The sequence below is a fragment of the Aulonocara stuartgranti genome, assembly GCF_965226115.1.
Source record: "Aulonocara stuartgranti genome assembly, chromosome: 17".
Taxonomy (NCBI): domain Eukaryota; kingdom Metazoa; phylum Chordata; class Actinopteri; order Cichliformes; family Cichlidae; genus Aulonocara; species Aulonocara stuartgranti.
The window spans coordinates 39,720,061-39,740,910 of NC_138953.1; the positions used below are offsets into that span (position 1 = coordinate 39,720,061).

Here is a 20,850-nt window from a genome sequence, read left to right on the forward strand (position 1 = left end):
AGGAGGGGGCCCCAGGGCAGACCCAGGACACGCTAAAGAGATTATATCTGTCAGCTGGCCTGGGAACGCCTCAGTGTTCCCCCGGACAAACTGGAGGAGATGACCCTGAGAGGAAGGTCTGGGCTTCGCTGCTTAGGGTGTTGCCCCACGATCTGGCCCCGGATAAGTGGAAGAAAATGGAAGAATGGATGGACGCTAACTCAGCAAACTGAAGAAGTTCACTGATCCCATCAGCAAAAGCCCAGATGGGTCAAAGTCCAACATGGAGGAAAGAAAGGCTTCATAGAAAGTAAAATAACCATCAACCCAACAAGGATGCATGGTAAAATAATAAAGGCAGACTTGGATATCACTGAAGCTTCCTGACTGAAAAAATAGCTTATATAGCAAGTTCCCTCAGAAAGAAGACTGAGACAACGGTTCCAACCACAGAAGGGTCCTCCTACCCTCTGATCCAAGCAAAGTGTTCAGCAGAGTATTCGTGAATATAACAAGCAATGCTGTTAACCAACAGCTGAGGTCCAGACTCTGATAAGGTGCTGACCAGGGTTTTAATAGTTTTGCAATTTTCATTAGTTTTTATTTTTATTTAGTTTTGACTTCAGATTTTCAATTTTATATTAGTTTTAATTAGTTTTTACCAATTGTTTGCTAGTTTAGTTTAGTTTTTATTTTTTTGAAAATCCTTAGTTTCAGTTTAGTTTTGATTAGTTTCAGTTATAGTTTTAGTTGTGTTTGCAATAATTAAGTGTAACAAAATCCCAGTTTCATCATATCAGTCATGCTCTTCTGCTTATCCTCGGGTATGTTGCTATTCCAGCTACCATACCCTGCACCCTGCACAGGTCGCCTGTCTGTCGCAGGACTAACACGCAGAGACAGACAACTCACATTCCCACCTATGGGTTCTTTAAATAAATAAATAAATAAATAAATAAAGGCAGATGAACAACCATTGATACCAGGCAACTTTAAATTTTATATATTGGCCCCAATGAGACTATTAACTCTTGCAGCACCGGGTGTTCGTAATTTTGGTTCAAGTGATAAACTTTTTGAAGGCAATTGACTCACAGTTATGTAGATGTCCCCGTCCTGTTGTCTCGGGATGCATCACGCTGCCTTGTCTGGGGTTAGCGTCTGTTTCTGGGGATGAGGGTTGAGTGTGCTCCCTTCTCAAGGTAAGCTAGGTTAGCCTTCTGGTGTGAGCTTTTCAAGTGCACTTTAAGGTTTGTGGGATTTTTTCCCTTTAGAAATGTCCCTCATAATTTGTCTCTTTCCACTACAAGACACTTGCTTTATCCAAAACACAGTCATATTCAAAGTAATCCCAAATAGGACTCTGGCGCTTTCTCCCGACTTTTCCTGACATGATTCTGCGCGTGGACGCAGCAGCAACACAGACGACTCGACTAACGTGCTGCCACCTGCTGGCATGATGAGACACAGCAAGAAAAATCTGGAAACTAAACTTCATTTTCACCCTCGACTATTGTATGACACGCACACATCAATGAAACTAAACACATTTTTGCTATAAATTCAGTTAATTTTAGTTAGTTTTGTGAGCACACATTACAGTTTTAGTTAGTTTTCCTTTTTTTGTTTTTATTTTTATTTCCGTTAACGAAAATGTTTTTTAACTTCTAGTTTTCGTTATTTCGTTAGTTTTCGTTAACGATAATAACCTTGGTGCTGACATCACATCTGACTCAAATATTTGGACAATGACACATTTCCTTCCCTCTGTGCACAGTGGACTTTAAATCAAGTGCATACTTTCAGCTTTAATTCAGGGGATTTAAACCAAATTCATCTTTATACACAGTCAGCCATTGACTGACGAGCAGTTTGACTGTGAAGTGTGGTCTGTTCTCTGGTTATTACAGGGCAAGTTAAGATCTGTGGTTAATTCCAGGTGTTGAACTTCATTTGGTAGCTGTCCACAGGAACTCTCAATATGAAGTCCAAAGAGATGTAGATACAAGTGAGGGAGTGCATCAATAGAAAAAAAAATAAATAAATAAAACCTATCAGAAAGACTGAAAGCTCAGCAGAATGAGGGAACCGGCCAGCTAAGCAACACAGAAGGACCTGAAAGACCACAGAAGAAAACTAAGTGTGCTCTGACAGAATTACTTCCATGAGAAAGAAAAACTTCTAAATATCTACTCAAGTCAGAAACGCTTTGAGGAAGCGTTCAAGATACGCCGTCATAAACGTAAATACAACAACAAAGTGCAGCCCGGTGGTTAGACTCAGGAACAAGAACATGAGATTAGACTTTGGAGGAAAACATCTAAAAGAGTCGAAGGCAAAGCAAACAAACAAACTACGGACTCATGAAATCAAGATGGACTTGCACCCCACAGGAAGTGGAAAGACTCATGAACAGAAGCGTACCACACCATCTGTTAGACACGGTGGAGGTAATGTTATGGCATTGGCATTTGTGGCTGCCGGTGAAACCAGGTCATGTGACTGCTGATAGACGTTAAAGCAGCGGTCCCCAACCCCCGGGCCTCGGACCGGTACCGGTCGGTGAGTCGTTTGGTACCGGCCGCGAGAGTTGAGGCTCAGGTATGATATGTGTGGTTTTCAGGGTTTTTATCAGTTTTCAGCGTTATTTTGTTATCATTTTTATCGTTAACTCGGTTTTCCTGGGTCTTTTCACGTGTGTCATGAATAAATCTTCTTTTTTTCGGTACTGGTACTAGTTTTATTTTGTTGTATTTATCCGCGACACCTTAAAGGCCGGTCCATGAAAATATTGTCGGGCATAAACCGGTCCGTGGCGCAAAAAAGGTTGGGGACCGCTGTGTTAAAGGATGAACTGTGACGTGTACACGTCTGCACTCTCTGCTCAAACTCAGTCAAACGCCGAATGACCAGACAACGCTTTGCAGTGCAAACGCTTAATGACGCAACCCAAGAATTTGTGACGGCAAAGAAACAGGATATTATTTGATCCCCAGTCAGTCACTTGTTCATCCAGATATTCAGAACAATCGTTATATTTGAAATTCTGTTGGTTTTTGCTCTGAAACTGAAGGACTGTGTATTAAAATGAGTACTCCTAAACACTTAATACAATACCTGTGTTAAGCCTTGAGTTGCATAAAGATGAGGTTCTTTATTTAAATCACCCAAATAGTTGTGGACTGTCGTTGGGAGTGGGCCTGCTTTAGATTTAGGAGTCTAGGAAGTATGCACTTTGGTTTGAGCGTCCTTTCCTAATCTTTAACATCACCAAGCCTTTCACAGTACATCTATGGATTTCTCACAGCTTCATCATGCCTTCCAATATTCCCACATTAACCCATCAAATGAATCAACCATTTCAGCCATGTCAAGAAAGCTCTTTAGCAATGAATGAACACCCGTGTGCCTGGAGCATGGAAAATTGTCCCTTCCTGTGGAAAGCTGTGCTTCCCTGTTAGTTTAAGAGCATGTCTTTGAACTGCAGCGTCGATGCAAATTTAACTGAGGATTTTCATTGGATGCAATTTCCCAATTCTGTCTCTCAGCTGTTAAAGCATAAAATCTGATTTAAAAAATTTGCAGAAGTCCATAAAAGTGCCAAAACCCAGTTTGTCCATCAAATCACATTTCATCCTGATATCATTACTCAGATGAGTAACAGTTTGGACAAAATGAGTCCTTCAAGTTTTCAGTGCCGCTCTTACTTCACAGTTTCATTGACTTAAGATCGGAAAATGTTGCTTTGGCAAAAGCAAGATTTTCCAAAAGTTATTCCCTTATTTGCTTTTGATGCACTGTTCAACACATCAGTCCACACCCTAAAAGTTCAGCTGCGTCTGCATCTTCTGAAGGTTACAGTTTATGATTCACATCAGCTTGTTTCCATAACATTACATCTGTAAGCTGCAACGCTCAAACACCTTTTAACGAAAAATATTTGGTGGGTTTTCCATGTCTTTGTGGAAAATTGTACCCGCCGTTCAGTGGATCCGTTTAGATCACAAAGAATCTGTTTGTGACTGAAAGAGTGAATAAAAGTCATTAACAATCACATCACTGACTGGGAGGCAGTGATATCTGGGAAAACAGCGCGATAAAGGGGACAGCAACACCGACATTAACAGAAAGCATCAGCAGCATCCGAGTGAACCCAAGCCCATGTTGTGATCCGATTACAGCGGCAGCATTATAATAAGATGCTGACTTCCTGACCCGTCAGTGCTTAAGCCCTTACTTGTGGTGATTACCGAGCCTGAGTGCGGTGTACTCCGGCTCAGTAACAATGGGGCTACACCCACCTTCAACCGACCTTCAGCTGTCTTGACAGTTGTGCTGAAATTGTGAAAGATTGCATGTTACACGGTTATGACATGAACATGTTGACAAAATCAACAGACAGACACACGCGCAAGCACGACAATTTTTCCTTAAGCACTTCAAACTGTCGTTGTGGTACCCTGTGCTGCAATCAGCATCTCCAGAAACGCAATTTTCCATAGTGAGACACACACCTGCGTTGACACTGACAGCAGCTGTGACAGGGCCCACATCACGTGCAGCTGGAGCTTTGTTTCAGGACACCGGCGTGGTGTTCGTGATCATCTGCGTTACTGCGTGTTTCATTTGCGATATCTTTGCCAACGTTGTTCGTCGGCTGTAGACAACAGGCTTTATGACGGGGTTGTGTCTGACTGATTGTACCTATAATCAATCCAGTCCTTTTTGGCCATTTAAAAGATCTTCATAGAACTGTTATGTTCATTTTTAATTTCTCTTTGCTGTTTGGGCTGGACCTGATGACTGTAAAAACAAAGAATTACTGGATTTTTTTACACTATAATGTCCTTGTAAGTGTATATCAGGCCTTTGTAGAGCAAAATTTTGTATTTTGATCTAGATGAACCAAAATGTGATGTCCACATATGTGGACACCAGGTCCTAGGAGGTTAATGCTGATCTAGAAGGAAGCCTCCTGTCCCTCTGATACTGAGGAATTAAAAGCTCAGATGAGCTGACCTGCAGCCCAGCGCTGAGCTCATTAAGCATGTGTGGCTCTCTCACCAGGACTTCAGACTTTTACCTTTGTGGTAAAAGTAAAATACTCCAGAATAATGCAATAATTGTATTGTGTAGGGTCTTCACCTTGTGATATGAATCACTTTGAAATCACTGTTGTTGTGATTCGGTGCCATTTAAATAAAACTAGATTACTTGGTGTGTTTCTTGTCCTGGTCTTTGTCCAGTCATTCAAAACAGAAAATCCCAGCACTGCTCAGAAGTGGAGACGTGTTAGAACATGCAGGCTTGTGCGCAGTAGTAACTAATTACATTTACTTATTTACAATTACTTGAGTAACTTTTTGGAAAAAAATACTTTTAGGAGTAGTTTTACTACACTGTACTTTTTACTTTCACTTGAGTAATATGAGGAAAATGTGAAAACATTTTGGCTGCTGAGTGTGAGTGACGTCACTGAATGAACAATAAACAGGAGACACAAACCTACAGTTTCTGTCAAAGTGAGACGTTTTGTTTGTGCATGAAGTTTGTTGTTGTGTCATTTGGAGAGCAAAGAAATGAAACTCCAGATATTATTAATATGAACTCTTTTTTTTGCTTTTCAGTGTTTTAAATACCAAAATTTGCTCTAAACTTTATATTTTTGTTTGTCTGATTGTCTCATTTTTAAACATTAAATCAGGTGTGATGATCAGTTACTCAGTACTCAAGTAGCCTTGTTTACTAAATACTTTTTTACTCTTGCTTGAGTAATTTCTTGGACAGCTACTTTTTACTTTTACTTGAGTAAAAGTAGTGCTACTATTACTTGAGTACAATTTCTGGCTACTCTACCCACCTCTGCGTGCGCTACATTTCACTGACCATATCAAGATTTGTTGTTTTTTCCTGGAAATGATCGAATTCCGATATTTTTTCCAGGATTTTCCTGCTATAAAGTCATGGTTCCTGCTACTCTGTGGACAAACGCACAGACAGCAGCTGCAGACATAACAGACTTGAGCTGTAGTCTGCTTAGAGCAGGGGTGTCAAACTCAAATACACAGTGGGCCAAAATTCAAAACTGGAACAAGGTCGCGGGCTAACGCTAATATTTATTGAAAAAAAATCTTCCTCCAGATTTAAGAATGAATCTTTTCTTATGGACTCAAACAAGTTTTGCTGAAAAACTGAATATGGAACAAGCAAAGCTTAATACAAAACATTATATATATTAGCTGTATAATAACAGTAGGCCAGCTCTGATAGTCATTTGGTATGGCTTCGCTGTCAAACTCTGGCCCGCGGGCCAAATTTGGCCCGCAGCCTAATTACATTTGGCCCGCGGGCCAGAGTTTGACAGCTATGGCTTAGAGGTTGTGTGTAGCTAATACTTTGGTGGTTTCTTGTATTCACGCTCTGATGATGCCACTTGTGTCACTCTGACACAATCGGTCGCTCGGTTCGGTCACAGCGACACCATCTGTGTTACATTTGTGAATGAGTAACTTTAGCTTAGACTGAGAAAAGCAACACGAGGCCAATGTATTAAAAAAGTCCTAAACATCAACAGAAGATGTTGGAAAACTGTGTTATTGGTCTTTTGGAACTTCCATCATCAGCTGTGTGCTGTCGGAAACTGGAGGCACCTTCACTTCCTGCCGGAGTCCTTTCACTGATGTCGCCACAGAGCTGCTGTGGTTTGTTGGTTCCTGTCTCAGTTGCTGTTTGATAAATAACAAAAAAACTTACTTTAGTGGTATTAATATGTATGTAAACAGGTCTGTATGTAGCCCATCTCCTTAACAGTGGGGTGAATCTAAACATTACTCTGCATGAACATCAGATTATTAACATCTTTATGCTTTTCCAAAAACATTTCACCACTAAATACTAAAGACTTAGAAGAGTTTTGTTATTTGAAAGCCCACCGTGCTTTTTCACAATTATTATCATCATTATACCACCGTACAATCGTTACAGATGTCTAACACGTCAAATACAAATCCGTGTGTACTTCAAGGGTACATACATCTACAGATTTTATGCAGTTGTTTCCAGTACAGTTTAAAATTGACTAAAATGCACAAGGTGTGATCAGCTGCACCTAAAAGCTTCTATAAGTGGGTTTCTGATTAGGTCGCTGACCTCTTCCACAGACCAAACAGCAGTCTCGAGCCTGAAGAAAGCAGATGCATGACCAGAAGCATTTCCATCTCTTTTTTTAATCCAACATTGGCAGGTTGTCCACCATTCATCCACTCCCCACAGTCAGTCTGATGTCTGTGGACTTCAGACATGAACTGGAGCACTTGCCGTCTTATAGGCAGGATAAGCATAAAAATAGCAACTTTGCTCTTTTTTCATAGTAAAATATGAGGCAATGGGTCACCAGTTTGAGATGCAGTGTGCTCAGACATGCCCACCATCAAGTCATCAGAGCCGGACCACCTGAGAAAGATCCAAATCTTTCAGGTGGCCTATGAGCCGTGGCTACACAGGTAGATTATCTTTAATGAGATGGGGGCTCAGTTTAAATCAAGTATTTCAGCTTTTACAGGCACAGTCAGAACAAATGTGATATTGGTGACATCGAACATCTGCTGGTGACGTTTCGTTATGAAGCCTTGAGTTGAGTTTGGAGTTTTCTTGATCATCATCTCAGTGTTTTCAGACTGAGCTTGAGGAAGACGAGCAGATCTAACGAAACCTTGGACACATCCTGCTTTCTGACTCTAAAAATGACTCGTTTAGAAAATGAACTAACTCATAAATTCAGTTCCACAGAAGTCGTTTTGAAAACAGGGGCCAATGAAGAGAATGGAGGTTCAAGGCGATTCTGCATTAGCTTCACTTTTCAAACCTGGAAGCTCAATTTTTTATACTGACCTGTAACTTTTTAATTCCACCTTCAAACTAAGCAAGTACAGGCAAACACACACTGATAACACCACAGTTTATAAAATCCCAGCAGCATGAAACAGCAAAGGTACAGACTAAGCTTACCCATCAGGCTTCCACAGCTGGAATAACCAGAGTCTGAAATATGTCATCAAACAAGGACAGTTTAAGCCTTCGGACTGTTCACTGGAGGATAATGAGAAGAACCAGAGAACAAATCATTGTTAATGCTGTAGATGCCCACAGCGTGTTTGCTGAACAATAACTCCAGATAGCTAGCTGTTAGCATATTTCCATGTGGTCCGACACTTACAGGAGATGAAGGTTTGTGAGGTTTGGACTTGCAGGAGGCCTGAAGCAATGACGGCTTGCTGTCATAAATCCCCATTCATATTCATACGTCAGGTAATGAGAAAAGCCTGCAACCTATTCTGGGATACAGCCAAACAGGCTGAAGCTTTGTGCGGTGAACTTAGGCGATGTTGTCAACCACAGGTGATTGGTAACCTACTGTTAGCTCGCTAGTCGTTATTTTAATATAAGTTAAATTATATTTGCATTGTTATGTAAAACATCGTATTTAGGTGTTTGTAAGTTCTTTGTGACTGCTCTGCCTGTTTACACGTTTCAAAAACAATCAAAACGGTTAGCTTGTTTTAAAAAAGCATCAGCAGCTGGTTTATTTTCTTTCTTTCCAGCACAATAGGCTGTGATAATGGTTGTGTTAAATGTATAAAGCAGAAATGATCAAGCATGAACAATATATAGTTAATATTTTCCAGAGGAGGGTTGGGAACGCTTTTAGCTGAGGTCGGCCCCAAAGTTAAATTCTGCTCTGATATCAAGAGCACCAAACCACCTGTCGGTGTGGTGTGTGGACGAGCAGGTGAAAGTGTGAAGGTTATTAAAGTAAGTGAATTTATAATGCGTCCTTCACAGGCAAATAAAGCAGTTAAAAAAGAAATAAAACGGATAAAGGTGAGACAAATATTCCTTAAACTGAGTGTGAAAGCTCTGGGATTTACTGCAGTGGTTAAAACAAGATTTTAAAAATGTGTCTATAAAGTTAAAAAACATTTTTTAAAACTGAAGAGATCTCGTTCCCGAATTAGTTAAAAGACGTGCCACTCCGTTTTAAAGAGATGATTTGTTAAGACGGGTAAATAGAGAGTTGCATTGATCCCAACGAGGAAAGATAAAAGTATGAACAATTTCCAGCAGTTCCACTTCAGAATTAAAACGTCTTAACTCAGCAATGTTCCTCTGATGAATGAGGGCTGAGTCAGCTTCCTGCCAGTCTAAAGACAAAAACTGTTCAGGATAACCTCAAAGTCACATAAGCTAGATGTAGCCAACCGATTTAACCAAGACCTGATGGCAGCTTGTTAGGTTGGAAAGAACAGGAGAGATGGATGCATACAAAATTTGGTAAAAAAAAAAAAGTTAATTAAATGACCGAATTATACAATATACAAGCTAAACAGTATAGATCCCAAAACTGATCCCTTTGGAAAGTAGCCTTTTCCAAAAGACGGAGATTAATGGTGATAAAACAGAAAATTCTGTTTGGTAAAATTGAAACCAGTCTAATGCTGATTTAAACACAATCGTCACCTGATGGCTTTAAGATTGTTGCAGGACATGAAATCAGCACAAGTAGGTGAAGATATGGTGCTGAGGTAGCTGGGATAGGTTCTAGCACCTTACCCTTCTGCTCCCTGATAAGGATACGCAAAAATGGATGGAAATGGTACTGTTAGAGAATATGGGGGATGCCAGAAAAAGATAGAGACACCAGCCTGTTTATTGCATCAAAAAGGACTGAAGGATTTCTCTTCCTGCGTGATATAAGATTAGCAAGAATTTGTAGTTCTGGCTTCCTTTATACCAACATTATAAAAACAGTTGTGCACTCTCTCAGATGAAGTCTGTGCATTTCTAATTTTTACCACATGTACTTGATATACAGTATGTGTTCCATTACAATAAATCACATACTGGTGTTGAATATTGCATTGTACAGAGAAGCACATTAGAATAGGAGCACGCTGTAAAAATGACCTTAAAATCTTGTTTTTGTTCATTTTTCTGATGTGGAGGCTGTTTCCATGAAAGCTTTAGCTCTGATCGAAGCACAATGAAACACTGATCTTAACTGAATTTGTAAATCTAAACAGCTTTCTCAACCTGCTGACAGGCAAGCATGCAATCCTATAAAAGCATGAAAATCCCCTAAGTGGACTTATAATGTGCAACAAGATTGTAGTCTTTATCTGTCGGCCTGTGGTGCGATGGGCTGCTGGCCTGAGCTGTTTGATCTCATTATCTGAGTGTGTGTGAGCACAAAAGCAGATGTGATAGGCCGTTTGATTGAGGTCAAATCTCTTTTGCGCTCCGCCGTGCCAAAAGCCCCCTCCATCATGCTCCCGACCCCTCTGATGGGCCGGCTGGTGTCAGAGAGCTCAGGAGTGACATGTCAGGTCAGCGAGGCAGTGCCCTATGGCACCAAGCAGAGAAGAGAGGCGTAAAGAGAGCAGGAGATGGAGTGGTTGTGGTAGGTGAGCTAATGGCTTTGAGAAAGAAGAGGTACAGGCCTGAAGGTGCAGACTGTGATGTCTTTATACAGCGTACGAAGGGACAAATTATTAAAATGCAGGAACGGATGCAGAGAGTAAATGACTTGACCTGAAACCCATGGGTCAGGACCCCCACCCCTCCACCCCCATCTCCGTATGTGCATGTGTGATTGTGTCCACCCCCACACTGATTGACAGCCGCTGTCTTTGTCTAATAATGCTTTGGGTATTTTTCCCAGGCACTAAAAGAAACGCTGCTGTCCAAAGGCTCGAGTGGAGGCTGCTACACGTGGGGGTAGAAGTGTGTCCAGAAATATGGAGCCTAAATGTTAACAGATGAGACTGTTGGGGCTAATCGCTCGGTTCTCATGCTCTTTGTTTGACTTTCCAATCTCACATCCTTTGGGAGTGCACTGTTGCAAAACTGTATTTCAGCGCATGCTTCAGCGCACACGTATCAGCTAGATTAGATTAGACCTTTCTCACTTTCTCACTTTAATGGTGGAAAACTACATTAGATCACAGGCGTTTAACATTACATTGAACTATTTTATTTTTGTAATTATGTTGCAAATGAATTCAGTTGAATTAGGATTTTACATGCACACAAAAACGGCCAGAAGAGACAGCTGTAGTCATTATATATCTGTATGTTTGTGGACTGTTAATGAGTCGGAAACAAGTCAGTCTTTTTTATTATTTTATTAAAAATGTTTCAAATGGTCGGCTCCAGTTGTGTTTAAAGAACAAAAACATTTCATGTGGGCTAACGTACTACACACATCTTTAAATAACAAACATGGAATATTAGCAGGGAGCCGGACAACAGCAAATATATATGCATTTATTGAAATCAGACATTTTTTGTTGTATCTACTCGATCTGGAACTTTGTGTGTGCATTTCTCAAAACAGGCAGTAATAATGTATCAAAGTATATTTAATGATTACTGCACTTACACTATGTTAGTATATTTTAAATGAAAATATACATTTTACTCCAGTTTTCCATGGTGGCGAGATATCTGAAAAATAATACGCTGTTTAAAATGAATAAACTGTCACTACTTTTATTTTGATAATTGAAAGACGACTTTTAATAGAGTGCTTTTAGGTACCGAAATAAAACATCTGAACACTTTTTCACCCCTCGAGGATAAACAAAAGAACAAAAATCCATTTCTTTCCAAGAGACATTTTGCTTTATTGCGTTGCCTTTGACACAAGAGTCACACAGAGGTTACAACAATCGTGTCATCGAAAAAACCTTTGATGAACTCAGAAGCTTAACGCAGATCTTAGAGAGCGGCAACACAAAATGGAAAGATAATTGCATCATCTGCTCTAATGGCAGCTATTACAACAATGGCGATGGTGACCTGGAGGCGTGGGGGGAGCGGGAGGACGGGCCCTCTCCGGTGACCTCTGCTCGGGAAAGGGCGAGCTCAGGCAGGAGTCGGAGCGTCAGGGGCTCGCCACCTCGTCTGGCACTGTGAACTCTCCATTCACAGCCTAACACAACAGGCAGGCATCGCTGTGACCCTGTGGGTGTGACACTCAACCTTTGCCTTAACCTCCTGACCGGCAGTCACAGCTGCAGCTAACCGGCTCGGGCAGGTCAGGGCGAGGGGTGAGAGATGAGAGCAGGGAAGATGGAGGGGGAGGAAATAAAGAGTAAAGGCAGAGCGACTGAAATATGAACGAGTGGGTGACAAAGAAGGTGAGAAGCTCAATAAGCCGGGTCTTAAAGGGTCAATCCACTGAATTTAGAAATAATAATTTAAAAAAGCCCAGTGCATCTGGAAGTATGCACATTACCAACAAATAAATAGGTACACTAGAATAAAGAGGTAACAAATAAGGTTTTTACAGGATATAAAGAAATAATTATACTGTAAGTAAATTTAAAGACTGTGTCATTTCCTGGTGATTTAGCAGAAAAACAAACAACATGGGTACTTTTCAGGGTGCAGACTGCATTATGGAAACCTTATGTTTAACCTTGCATAAAATGTTCCTCAGTATAACGGGATTACAGCATAAATGTACAAGGCAGATATTTCCAGACACGATAACTATACACAAGGTAAGTTTAGACATACGAGAGTGAGGCGAGGCTTAGAAAACGAGTAGTTACGCTACTATGTCGACTACTAACCCCGCTGTCACAAAAGGAAGGATGCCTGGCAGCAGCTTCGTGCAGTTGGTGTTTGCAGGAAAATGGACGCGTGCACTGTTGAGGTCAGTCCCGAGGCCTTTAGTGGGCTCAGTCTTTGAGTCCCAGCTGTTTGTCTGATGTGGATCCTTTTAGAGACGCCAAGCTTTAGAGTCCAATTCAGTTTATTGATAAATCTTACACAACCGTTCAGGTAGAAATCACAGTGTTATGTTTTATTTTTTACCCCCCAAGAGCCAAAGAAAGTGCTGGATGTCATTAATGATTGCTAGATAAATAGATATTCTTTACAGGCCCAGAAAAAGGCTAAAAATCTAAGCATGTAATATAAACTAGATAAAAGCAGAAAGCTATACTCGTCATATTTACACATGTAGCTGATGTGATTAAGATACGGATGTCGAGATGGCTTTCAGCGAAGACTTGATGTCTTATAAAACAGTCTCTTCCCTCCTCCACTCCAAGGCTTCCTCTGCAGCTTTTGTAGCTCCGCCCTGGCCGTGTCGACTCTCCATCGAGGCCGCCAATTTCTGCTCCAGCCGCCACACCTGCTCCCGATACTTCCTCCGTATCTGACGGTATGAACTCAAGGCTTTGCTGCGACGAAAAGATCCACATGACTTTTTAACTTTGACTCAAGCTGAGCACAAAGGGCCTGATGAACAGACACCAAAGAAGTATATTCAGCAGCTTTCTTTTTCCATTCACCTGTGAGCTTGTGTGAGGCGAGCTATCTGCTCCGCATTGTCCCTCCTGTGGGAGGAACTGTCTGAGACGGCTGCGTTCAGTGACTCATGGACCAAAGCCAGCCGCTTCTTCAAGGCTTGCTCCCTGGAAAAAGAAATAGTGAGGTCAGTGGGTAAACATGCTGTGAGGTTATTCATTTTGCTGCAAGCACAAAAGATGTTTACTCACAGACTCATATTTAACATGCGTCCTTGGCCTTAGGGCCGCTGTGACGCATTGTGTTAACAGGAGTGCTTTATTTAAAAGTATTCAGCACTCTAGGTCAGAAGAGAAAAGGTGCTCTCTGAAGCACATCGTGGAGAGAAACAGCTAGAAATTCTTTATGTGCAAAGTCTGCAGCGTTCCTAAGCAACAGTTCAAAGCGGCCAAGAGATGTCTGACACATTTTCAAACCTGATTATATTCAAGTACGTCCACATATTCAACATCCAGATAATTACTATCATAATTATTATCAGATTTTATTGTTAAAACACGAAACTAGAAGTTGTCAAGAGCTAAAGTGCTTCTATATAGAGGCCATATGACACCGACAGGTATGGAAAAGACAGAATCCAACCCTCACCTCTGCAGGACCGCCTGCAGCTCTTTCAGGATGGGTCTTGTCCTATAACCAGCGATGTCCCCTTCACAACCGAGCTTCGCTGCGTTCTCACAGAGCCTCTGAAACACAACGTTCAGTTAAGATACCGCCCAAAGTCCCAAAGGTGTCTTCACTTCTCCTCTGGCGTATGTGCACTTTAATCTAAAGCTGTGGCTCCAGGCTGTCATCATGCAATGTCTCGTGTTTTTAGCTCTGAAGTGCTTTTACACTTTAAGGCTGATGGGACACTGTTGGCCGTGGACACCGAAGTTTGTGAGTATGATAGCTTGAAAATGAGGTGGATTTGATATCCCAATATTGACCTCAAGGTCAAGGTCAGAGGTCAAGTTTTCTCAAAACCTTGTGAATGTAATTAATTGAGATTTTCTAATTCATACCATACGAGCTACTATGAGGCTGGGGCTGGTGGTCGCCAGTATTTCTTACAGTTCAGTGTCCAACAGACCGAATAAAGTGATCTGCGAGGCCAGTAGTGTTGTGGGGATGGAGCTGGACTCTCAAAGGGGTGTCAGAGAGGTGGATGTTGTCCAGGACAAGGACGACGCTGGACGATACCTCCCACCCACTACATGACGTGTTGGCCAGTGACAGGAGCACGCTCAGTGAGAGACAGAGGAACCATCCCTGCCTGTGATCAGTTACTGCTCTTACTGTCTCAGAGCGATGTGACCACATAATTTCCTCAAACGTATTCTGATTCTAACATCATTTGTTTTTATCATTGACCGTATCAGGAACATAATACTTGGGTCTAATTTCTCCAGCTGAGCAAAATCAGCTGGTTCAGACGCCTGCATGTACACGCAGCATTTATTACACGGCCTGGGCGCTGACTGAGATTTTAGGTGAAGTAGCCAAACAGGACACAGTCTGCAGAAACCAGGCAGCGTGCAGCACAGGAAGTTTGAAAGCTATTCACATTTGTAATCTGGAGGCAAAGAGCCAGTGCAAATTAACATCACGGGGGGAAGGAAAGCTAAAGGAGCTGTTCCACTCTTTGTCATTTGACAATGACAGAGATGCGCGGCATGAATCTGTGCTGCAGTGACAGGACAGCTCAGCAGAAGACCTTGTGGAACCAAAATATCCTTCCTGGCCTGGAGGGATTCTGCTTTTGTAGATGTGTGATTTCCCACGTGGGGCACCCATATTTGAATCGGGTCTGTCACAGTAGACCAGCGTCCTGCTCCCTCTTGCTCGTTTCACCTTGACTTTGTATTATTTTCCAATTTGAAAAAAAGAAAGGATAAAAACCCCGTCTGGATTGCTGCTGCAGGAGTGTATCCTACCTGTTGTTCAGTCCTACGATCCTCCACCTCCTCTTGGAGACTTTCTGGGATGAAGACCCCAGCTGCTCCCTGAGCCTTCTGGCCCATTAAACTCCACTCCAGACACCTCAGCTCTTTCTCCTTGAGGCGGATTAAAGCTCGCAGATCTGACATCTCCTCCTGAACAAAAGCGGTTATTTAAAGAGTGGCAGCTACATGATTGGATAGAGGCACCAAAGCCCAGCTTTGGTGCCTCTATTGATTTGATAAATATTACCTCAGATTGTCAATGCATGAAGATTTCTTTAGAATATCCTGATGTTGTGTCTCCTGATTTTTCTTTTTTGTTTGCATGTAAATTCATGAAACTCTGTCTCGTTTAGCTGGTTTGCACTTTTGTTTGAGTTATTATGAATTTATTATAATCTGTATATTCATGGCGTCTCATTCACTATATCCTGTATATGTATTTAGAGTACTATGCAAACAGTGTTTTAGGAAATTGTGCAAATATTTTACTCCTTTCATAGAATAAATCTGTTTCACTCATAATCTCTTTGCATCCATAGTTTTGCATGCTTTTATTTTTTTTTCCTGGCCATGGTGTGATTGTAATGTACGTCATACCCTGACTGAGATCAGTTCATAAAACAGGGAAGGCTTCTCCTTCTTGTTATCAGGCTTGTCTTTAGTCATGTGACCCCCTCTTTGTCCAGGTGGGCTCAGTTTGGCCTCTGCTCCTGGACCTGGCTTAGGGAGGCAAATGGCTGCCCGGTCCCTCTTCAGGCGCTCAATTTGCTGCCGGAGAGCCGCCTCCCGATCCTCGGGCTCGGGCGTCCTGTGGGGTTACTTGCAGTGAACAAGCTGACAAAAGCGCAGCCCAAGAAATTTGCATATTTGAAGTTCCTACACGGTGATCTCGAACTCTTTCGTCAGCTTTGTTGTGTGTAAGCGTTTTAAAACATCACCTCTGCCCGGTGTGACTCGCTGTTTCCGTCTCCTCTGTGACCCCTGCTGTCGAGAAGGAGGTGGACAGCTCTTCAGTGCCCATTTTCCTCAGCTGAGCTAATGGACTGTCTGGGTCCCGAATGTCACCGACCGGCTCTGATGATGGGAAAAAGAGAGAACACAACTGTGTCTAATGCTTGAAAGCCGTATATTGTACATGTGAGTGTCTGAGTGCTCTTTGGTGCGAGCAGTATTAAAACTCGGTATTCCATCACCTGCTGAGACACTCTGCTGAGGACTGCTTTGCTGCTTCCTGGCGTCATAAAGCGACAGCAGCTCGCCGTAGGCCTCTTCACACTCCTCACTGTCAGTCGCAAAACACAAAACGTGACCTTGCTAATACTGTTAAACCGACCTGTGCGTGCTGATGGTTTCTGACAGGTGATAACGAACTCGTCCAGCGTTGACACAGACAGAAATATTTATTGGTACCAGTATCTGAGAGCCATCTGCAGGGCCGAGCAGTCGGACTCAAGCCTGTTCAGCGTGAGATTGATCTGCTCCGACTCTCCTTTCCTTCGCTCCAGAGCTGCAGTGAGACGTTCGTTTCTGGCCTTCAGCCTCTCGATGCATCTGCGGTAAAGTGAGTGAGGATGAGGGGATTAATTCAATTCAATTCAATTTTATTTATATAGCGCCAAATCACAACAAAAGTCGCCTCAAGGCGCTTCAGAGAGAAAAACCCAACAATCATATGACCCCCTATGAGCAGCACTTTGGCGACAGTGGGAAGGAAAAACTCCCTTTTAACAGGAAGAAACCTCCGGCAGAACCAGGCTCAGGGAGGGGCGGGGCCATCTGCTGTGATTGGATGGGGTTAAGAGTGAAATGGCTTTAATGATCAAAATAACACATGAAGAAGCTGCTTTACTTGATTGGTTGAGTTAAACTTCAGCAATTACATCATCAATCAGACCAGTGAGATTTGAGATTTGACCCTTATAAGCACTTTGAGGCGGTCTTCAGGAGGCAGAGCAGGTCATCTACTAATGGCAAGGTTGGTGGTTCGATCCCTGGCTCCTCCAGCCTGTATGCTAATTATCCTTGGGCATAAAAAACTAATCCCAAGTCGGAGTGTGAATGTTAAATAGAAAGCACTGGTGAATGTGGCCTGTTGTATAAAATGCTTTGAGTACTCTGTTAAAGCAGAAAGGTGATAAGAACCAGTGTTACAGATATCTACCTGAATCTTTAAATGAGCTGTGGGAGGTTATAAGAACATGTAGTCATAAGTCTAGTAAGTGAAACTGTATCTGTGTCTTTCTTTACATACATGTAAATACAGGGACAGCGTGTGTCAACAATGTGGTAGTCGAGTTTTTATTTTTATTTATAACTCCTAAACCTTCTAAGCTGCTAATCACTCCCACCTGTTGAGCCGCTCTGTCTCAGACTCCAGGCTAAGGGGGCTGGGACAGAGACTGCCCGAGTTAACTGATCCCAGTGGAGATCCATCCCCACCCACAGTCAGAGGCGTCACAGCTCTGTTGGCTCTCCTGTGGAGTAAAGGTGAACCGGGATAGGGGGGCGAGGCCCAGTCTGGACTTAGGGCCCCAGCAGTGGGCCGGTAGGAAGGAATGTGGCTGCCAGACCTCCAGGCTTTATGGAGACCAACCAGCTGAAACACAGGAGAAAGGCAGCTGCACTGATTCTTGTCAGTCTCTTGTAGTGTTTATTGGATCTTTGTCCACTGAACGAGATTCATTCTGGCTAATAAAGTACGAGACATCTTCTCCCACCTTGTTCTTCTCCTCTTCCACCTGGCTGATGCTGCTCTGTGGGGGGCTTCTGAGAGCAGACTCCTGTTTGTCCCCATCCAGCATGTCTTCCTGGTACTGGTCTCTTGGGAAGCTCGACCAGCACGAAATCCCAAACTCTCTTTCCATCTCTTCCAATATCTGTTGGAAATGAAGCAGGATCATGAAAGGGACTGATGGGAGTCTAAAGACAGTCTGAACAATGACATTTTTTTCTCATAAACTGATCCTTGCTGAATTTTCTTTTTTTATGAAAGAAGAAGAGCCAGTATATGGACCTGAAGCTCTTTTTCTTGGGCTTTGCAGCTTTAAATTACTTAATAGATGTTTTAATTGTGATTATTCTTATTTGTTTTTAACTTATACCTGGCTGGCTTTAACCCAGTTCTCTTGAGCTGCTCTCAGATGCTCTCTGTGCTTTTCCTGGTCAGAAGCTGTGATGGGGGCCGCCCAGGTCCTTCTGAAGCTGATGGAGTCCTCCACTGATGATAAAACCTCCTGCAGTTTGCTCCAGACAACACCACTGCCTCCTAGTGGATAGAAAGCAAAGGTGCAGGGATATATGCAGTATATGATGCTCAAACAAACATAAAATATGCAATAAAGGACATAAACATAAAATATTAATCGGTGGAAGCTTCTGGATTGGATGAAAGTGCATGGCATCCAAACTGATAAGCTCTGCTGATGAACGAGTGATGCTATGGTAACGCCAACCTTGCTCATTCAGTGGAGGTTTAGATGTTGGGCTGTTTCTTTCTGGGCTGCTTCTAACGAGCCGGTGAGACAGAAGATCTGGAACCAGAGGCCTGGATGGAGCCGGCGGTCTCGTGTCATCTGGTTCACTGCAAGAGTAGTGCGTTTACACGAGCTATAGGTTGAATATCAAACTCCCTATTAATGTGAAAATATGTGTGGTATTGCCCACAAGGATGAATACAAATCCACAGATTTCAGGTGTCTTGTAAGGATGGCATTAGTATTCAAGTCAAAGTGGAGCCAAAGGTGATGCTGCAGTAAATCCAGCCGTCGCGCCGGGCGCCTCGCTTACCTTGGAGCTTTTAGTGACCCCATCTTCTTGTTCAGTTCAGCAATGATGTTGAGCAGCGTGCCCACTTCAGCCTCACACTGAGCCAGCTCTGCTGGTGTAGGCTCGAGGATGACTGCAGGGTCACAGCCCTCGTGGTAGAGGGAGATATAGTCACTCGGGCTCATCGCCTCCTTGTCACACCTTGACCCTGCATCCAGACTGTCACATCTGCCTCGCCTGAAATCCTACAGAAACATGGAGTCGTGTTTGGACTGAAAGAAAAAATAACTTGGAGGACCCATTCATTTATTTTTTCGCTGTATTTTTTTTATATTTCTGCAATCTGTCACGTCTGCGTGCACCAATAATAACACACATCACACCCGATGTATGCAGCCTTCTTCCGTCCTGTGAACAAGCACCTTTCAGTGAGTACAGCAAAATAATTTAATTATATAATGTATCAGCATTAAAAATCTGTTACGCTATTGAGCCAAACATGTTTGGCAGCTATTGTTCTGAGCAACGGAAAAGGAGGAAACTAAAACATCCTGACATCCAACTTCCTGCCAAGCAAATATTTGTGGACCGAACCATCTATTGTTTTCATGAAGAACGCTGAACAAATCTCTCAGACACAAAATGTTGAATCAGAACAAAATGTTACTCTTTAATTATGGAATTAACTACAGTCAGATGTAGAATGAAAATGTACTTTTTAAACGATTGAACACATACATCTTTTTAATAACACACGTATATATGGTGCAGGCCAGAGTTGGCAACATACTTGAAATTCCTTATCCTCATTACCAAACTATTCCCAGTCAGTGTCAGAGAAAAGTCATTTAGGCATGAAAAGGGGGAATAAAGACTTTACGCATGCTGTCAGACCAACTCTCTGATTTCAGATTTGTGGATTTTATTACTTATGTGCAAAGTGCATGTTTTCAAACAGTAAAAAGTCTTACCCTGCCTTATCGATGGGGCAGATTAAATCATTTAAAAGTCTCTATTATGAGGCTGCAGCAGTTCTGCAAACAACAGTTCTTCTCTTATGGGGCATATTGGAGCAACATGCGACATCTGCATTAGGCATTTACCAGTGACAGCTTTGAACTGCATTACAAACTCATATACTGTGTCACATATCATAAGCTCAACTGGATTTATGTTGCTCCCAATCTCACTAAACCTTCAAAACAATCCCTCAAACATTTCATCATAACTTACCTCCATGCTCGCTGATCTGTGTGACTGCAGAAGTGACTCAGTTTACCACGTGTGTAAAAAAAATAAAAAATTGACAAAATGAGGGTCTGTTTTCTTCCGTCCTACTATTTTGTGTAATTATATTTTCCAAGAGTCAGTCAGTCTCTGTAATAAGTCTGCTCTCTCCATGTCTGCCTAACACTGTTTTGTGTGATGGGTGAAGTAAGTGGAAAAGTCATCCCCACCCATTCCCTTTCACTCTGAGTCCTTTCCTGTTTTGTCCGTAGTGTGCTTCTATGTCTGATTATGACCAAAGGGGGTGTGAATTATCCTATCTGGTTAAAATGTACAATCCCTCAAACATTTCATCATAACTTACCTCCATGCTCGCTGATCTGTGTGACTGCAGAAGTGACTCAGTTTACCACGTGTGTAAAAAAAATAAAAAATTGACAAAATGAGGGTCTGTTTTCTTCCGTCCTACTATTTTGTGTAATTATATTTTCCAAGAGTCAGTCAGTCTCTGTAATAAGTCTGCTCTCTCCATGTCTGCCTAACACTGTTTTGTGTGATGGGTGAAGTAAGTGGAAAA

General features: G+C 42.3%; 1 protein-coding gene across 1 annotated transcript; it reads right to left on the reverse strand.

Annotated features, from left to right (window-relative positions):
- Window positions 1-12,778: 12,778 nt before the first annotated feature.
- Window positions 12,779-20,516, reverse strand: ushbp1 (Usher syndrome 1C binding protein 1). Its single transcript, XM_082510549.1, has 14 exons — window positions 20,280-20,516; window positions 19,068-19,291; window positions 18,734-18,861; window positions 18,383-18,546; window positions 17,999-18,157; window positions 17,630-17,877; window positions 16,692-16,832; window positions 16,475-16,563; window positions 16,220-16,355; window positions 15,879-16,089; window positions 15,273-15,431; window positions 13,945-14,042; window positions 13,341-13,463; window positions 12,779-13,229 (listed from the first exon to the last, which is right to left on the reverse strand). Exons 1-14 carry the CDS (start codon window positions 20,283-20,285, stop codon window positions 13,064-13,066), a joined length of 2,052 nt encoding a protein of 683 aa, XP_082366675.1. The 5' UTR covers window positions 20,286-20,516; the 3' UTR covers window positions 12,779-13,063.
- Between the last annotated feature and the right edge of the window lie 334 nt (window positions 20,517-20,850).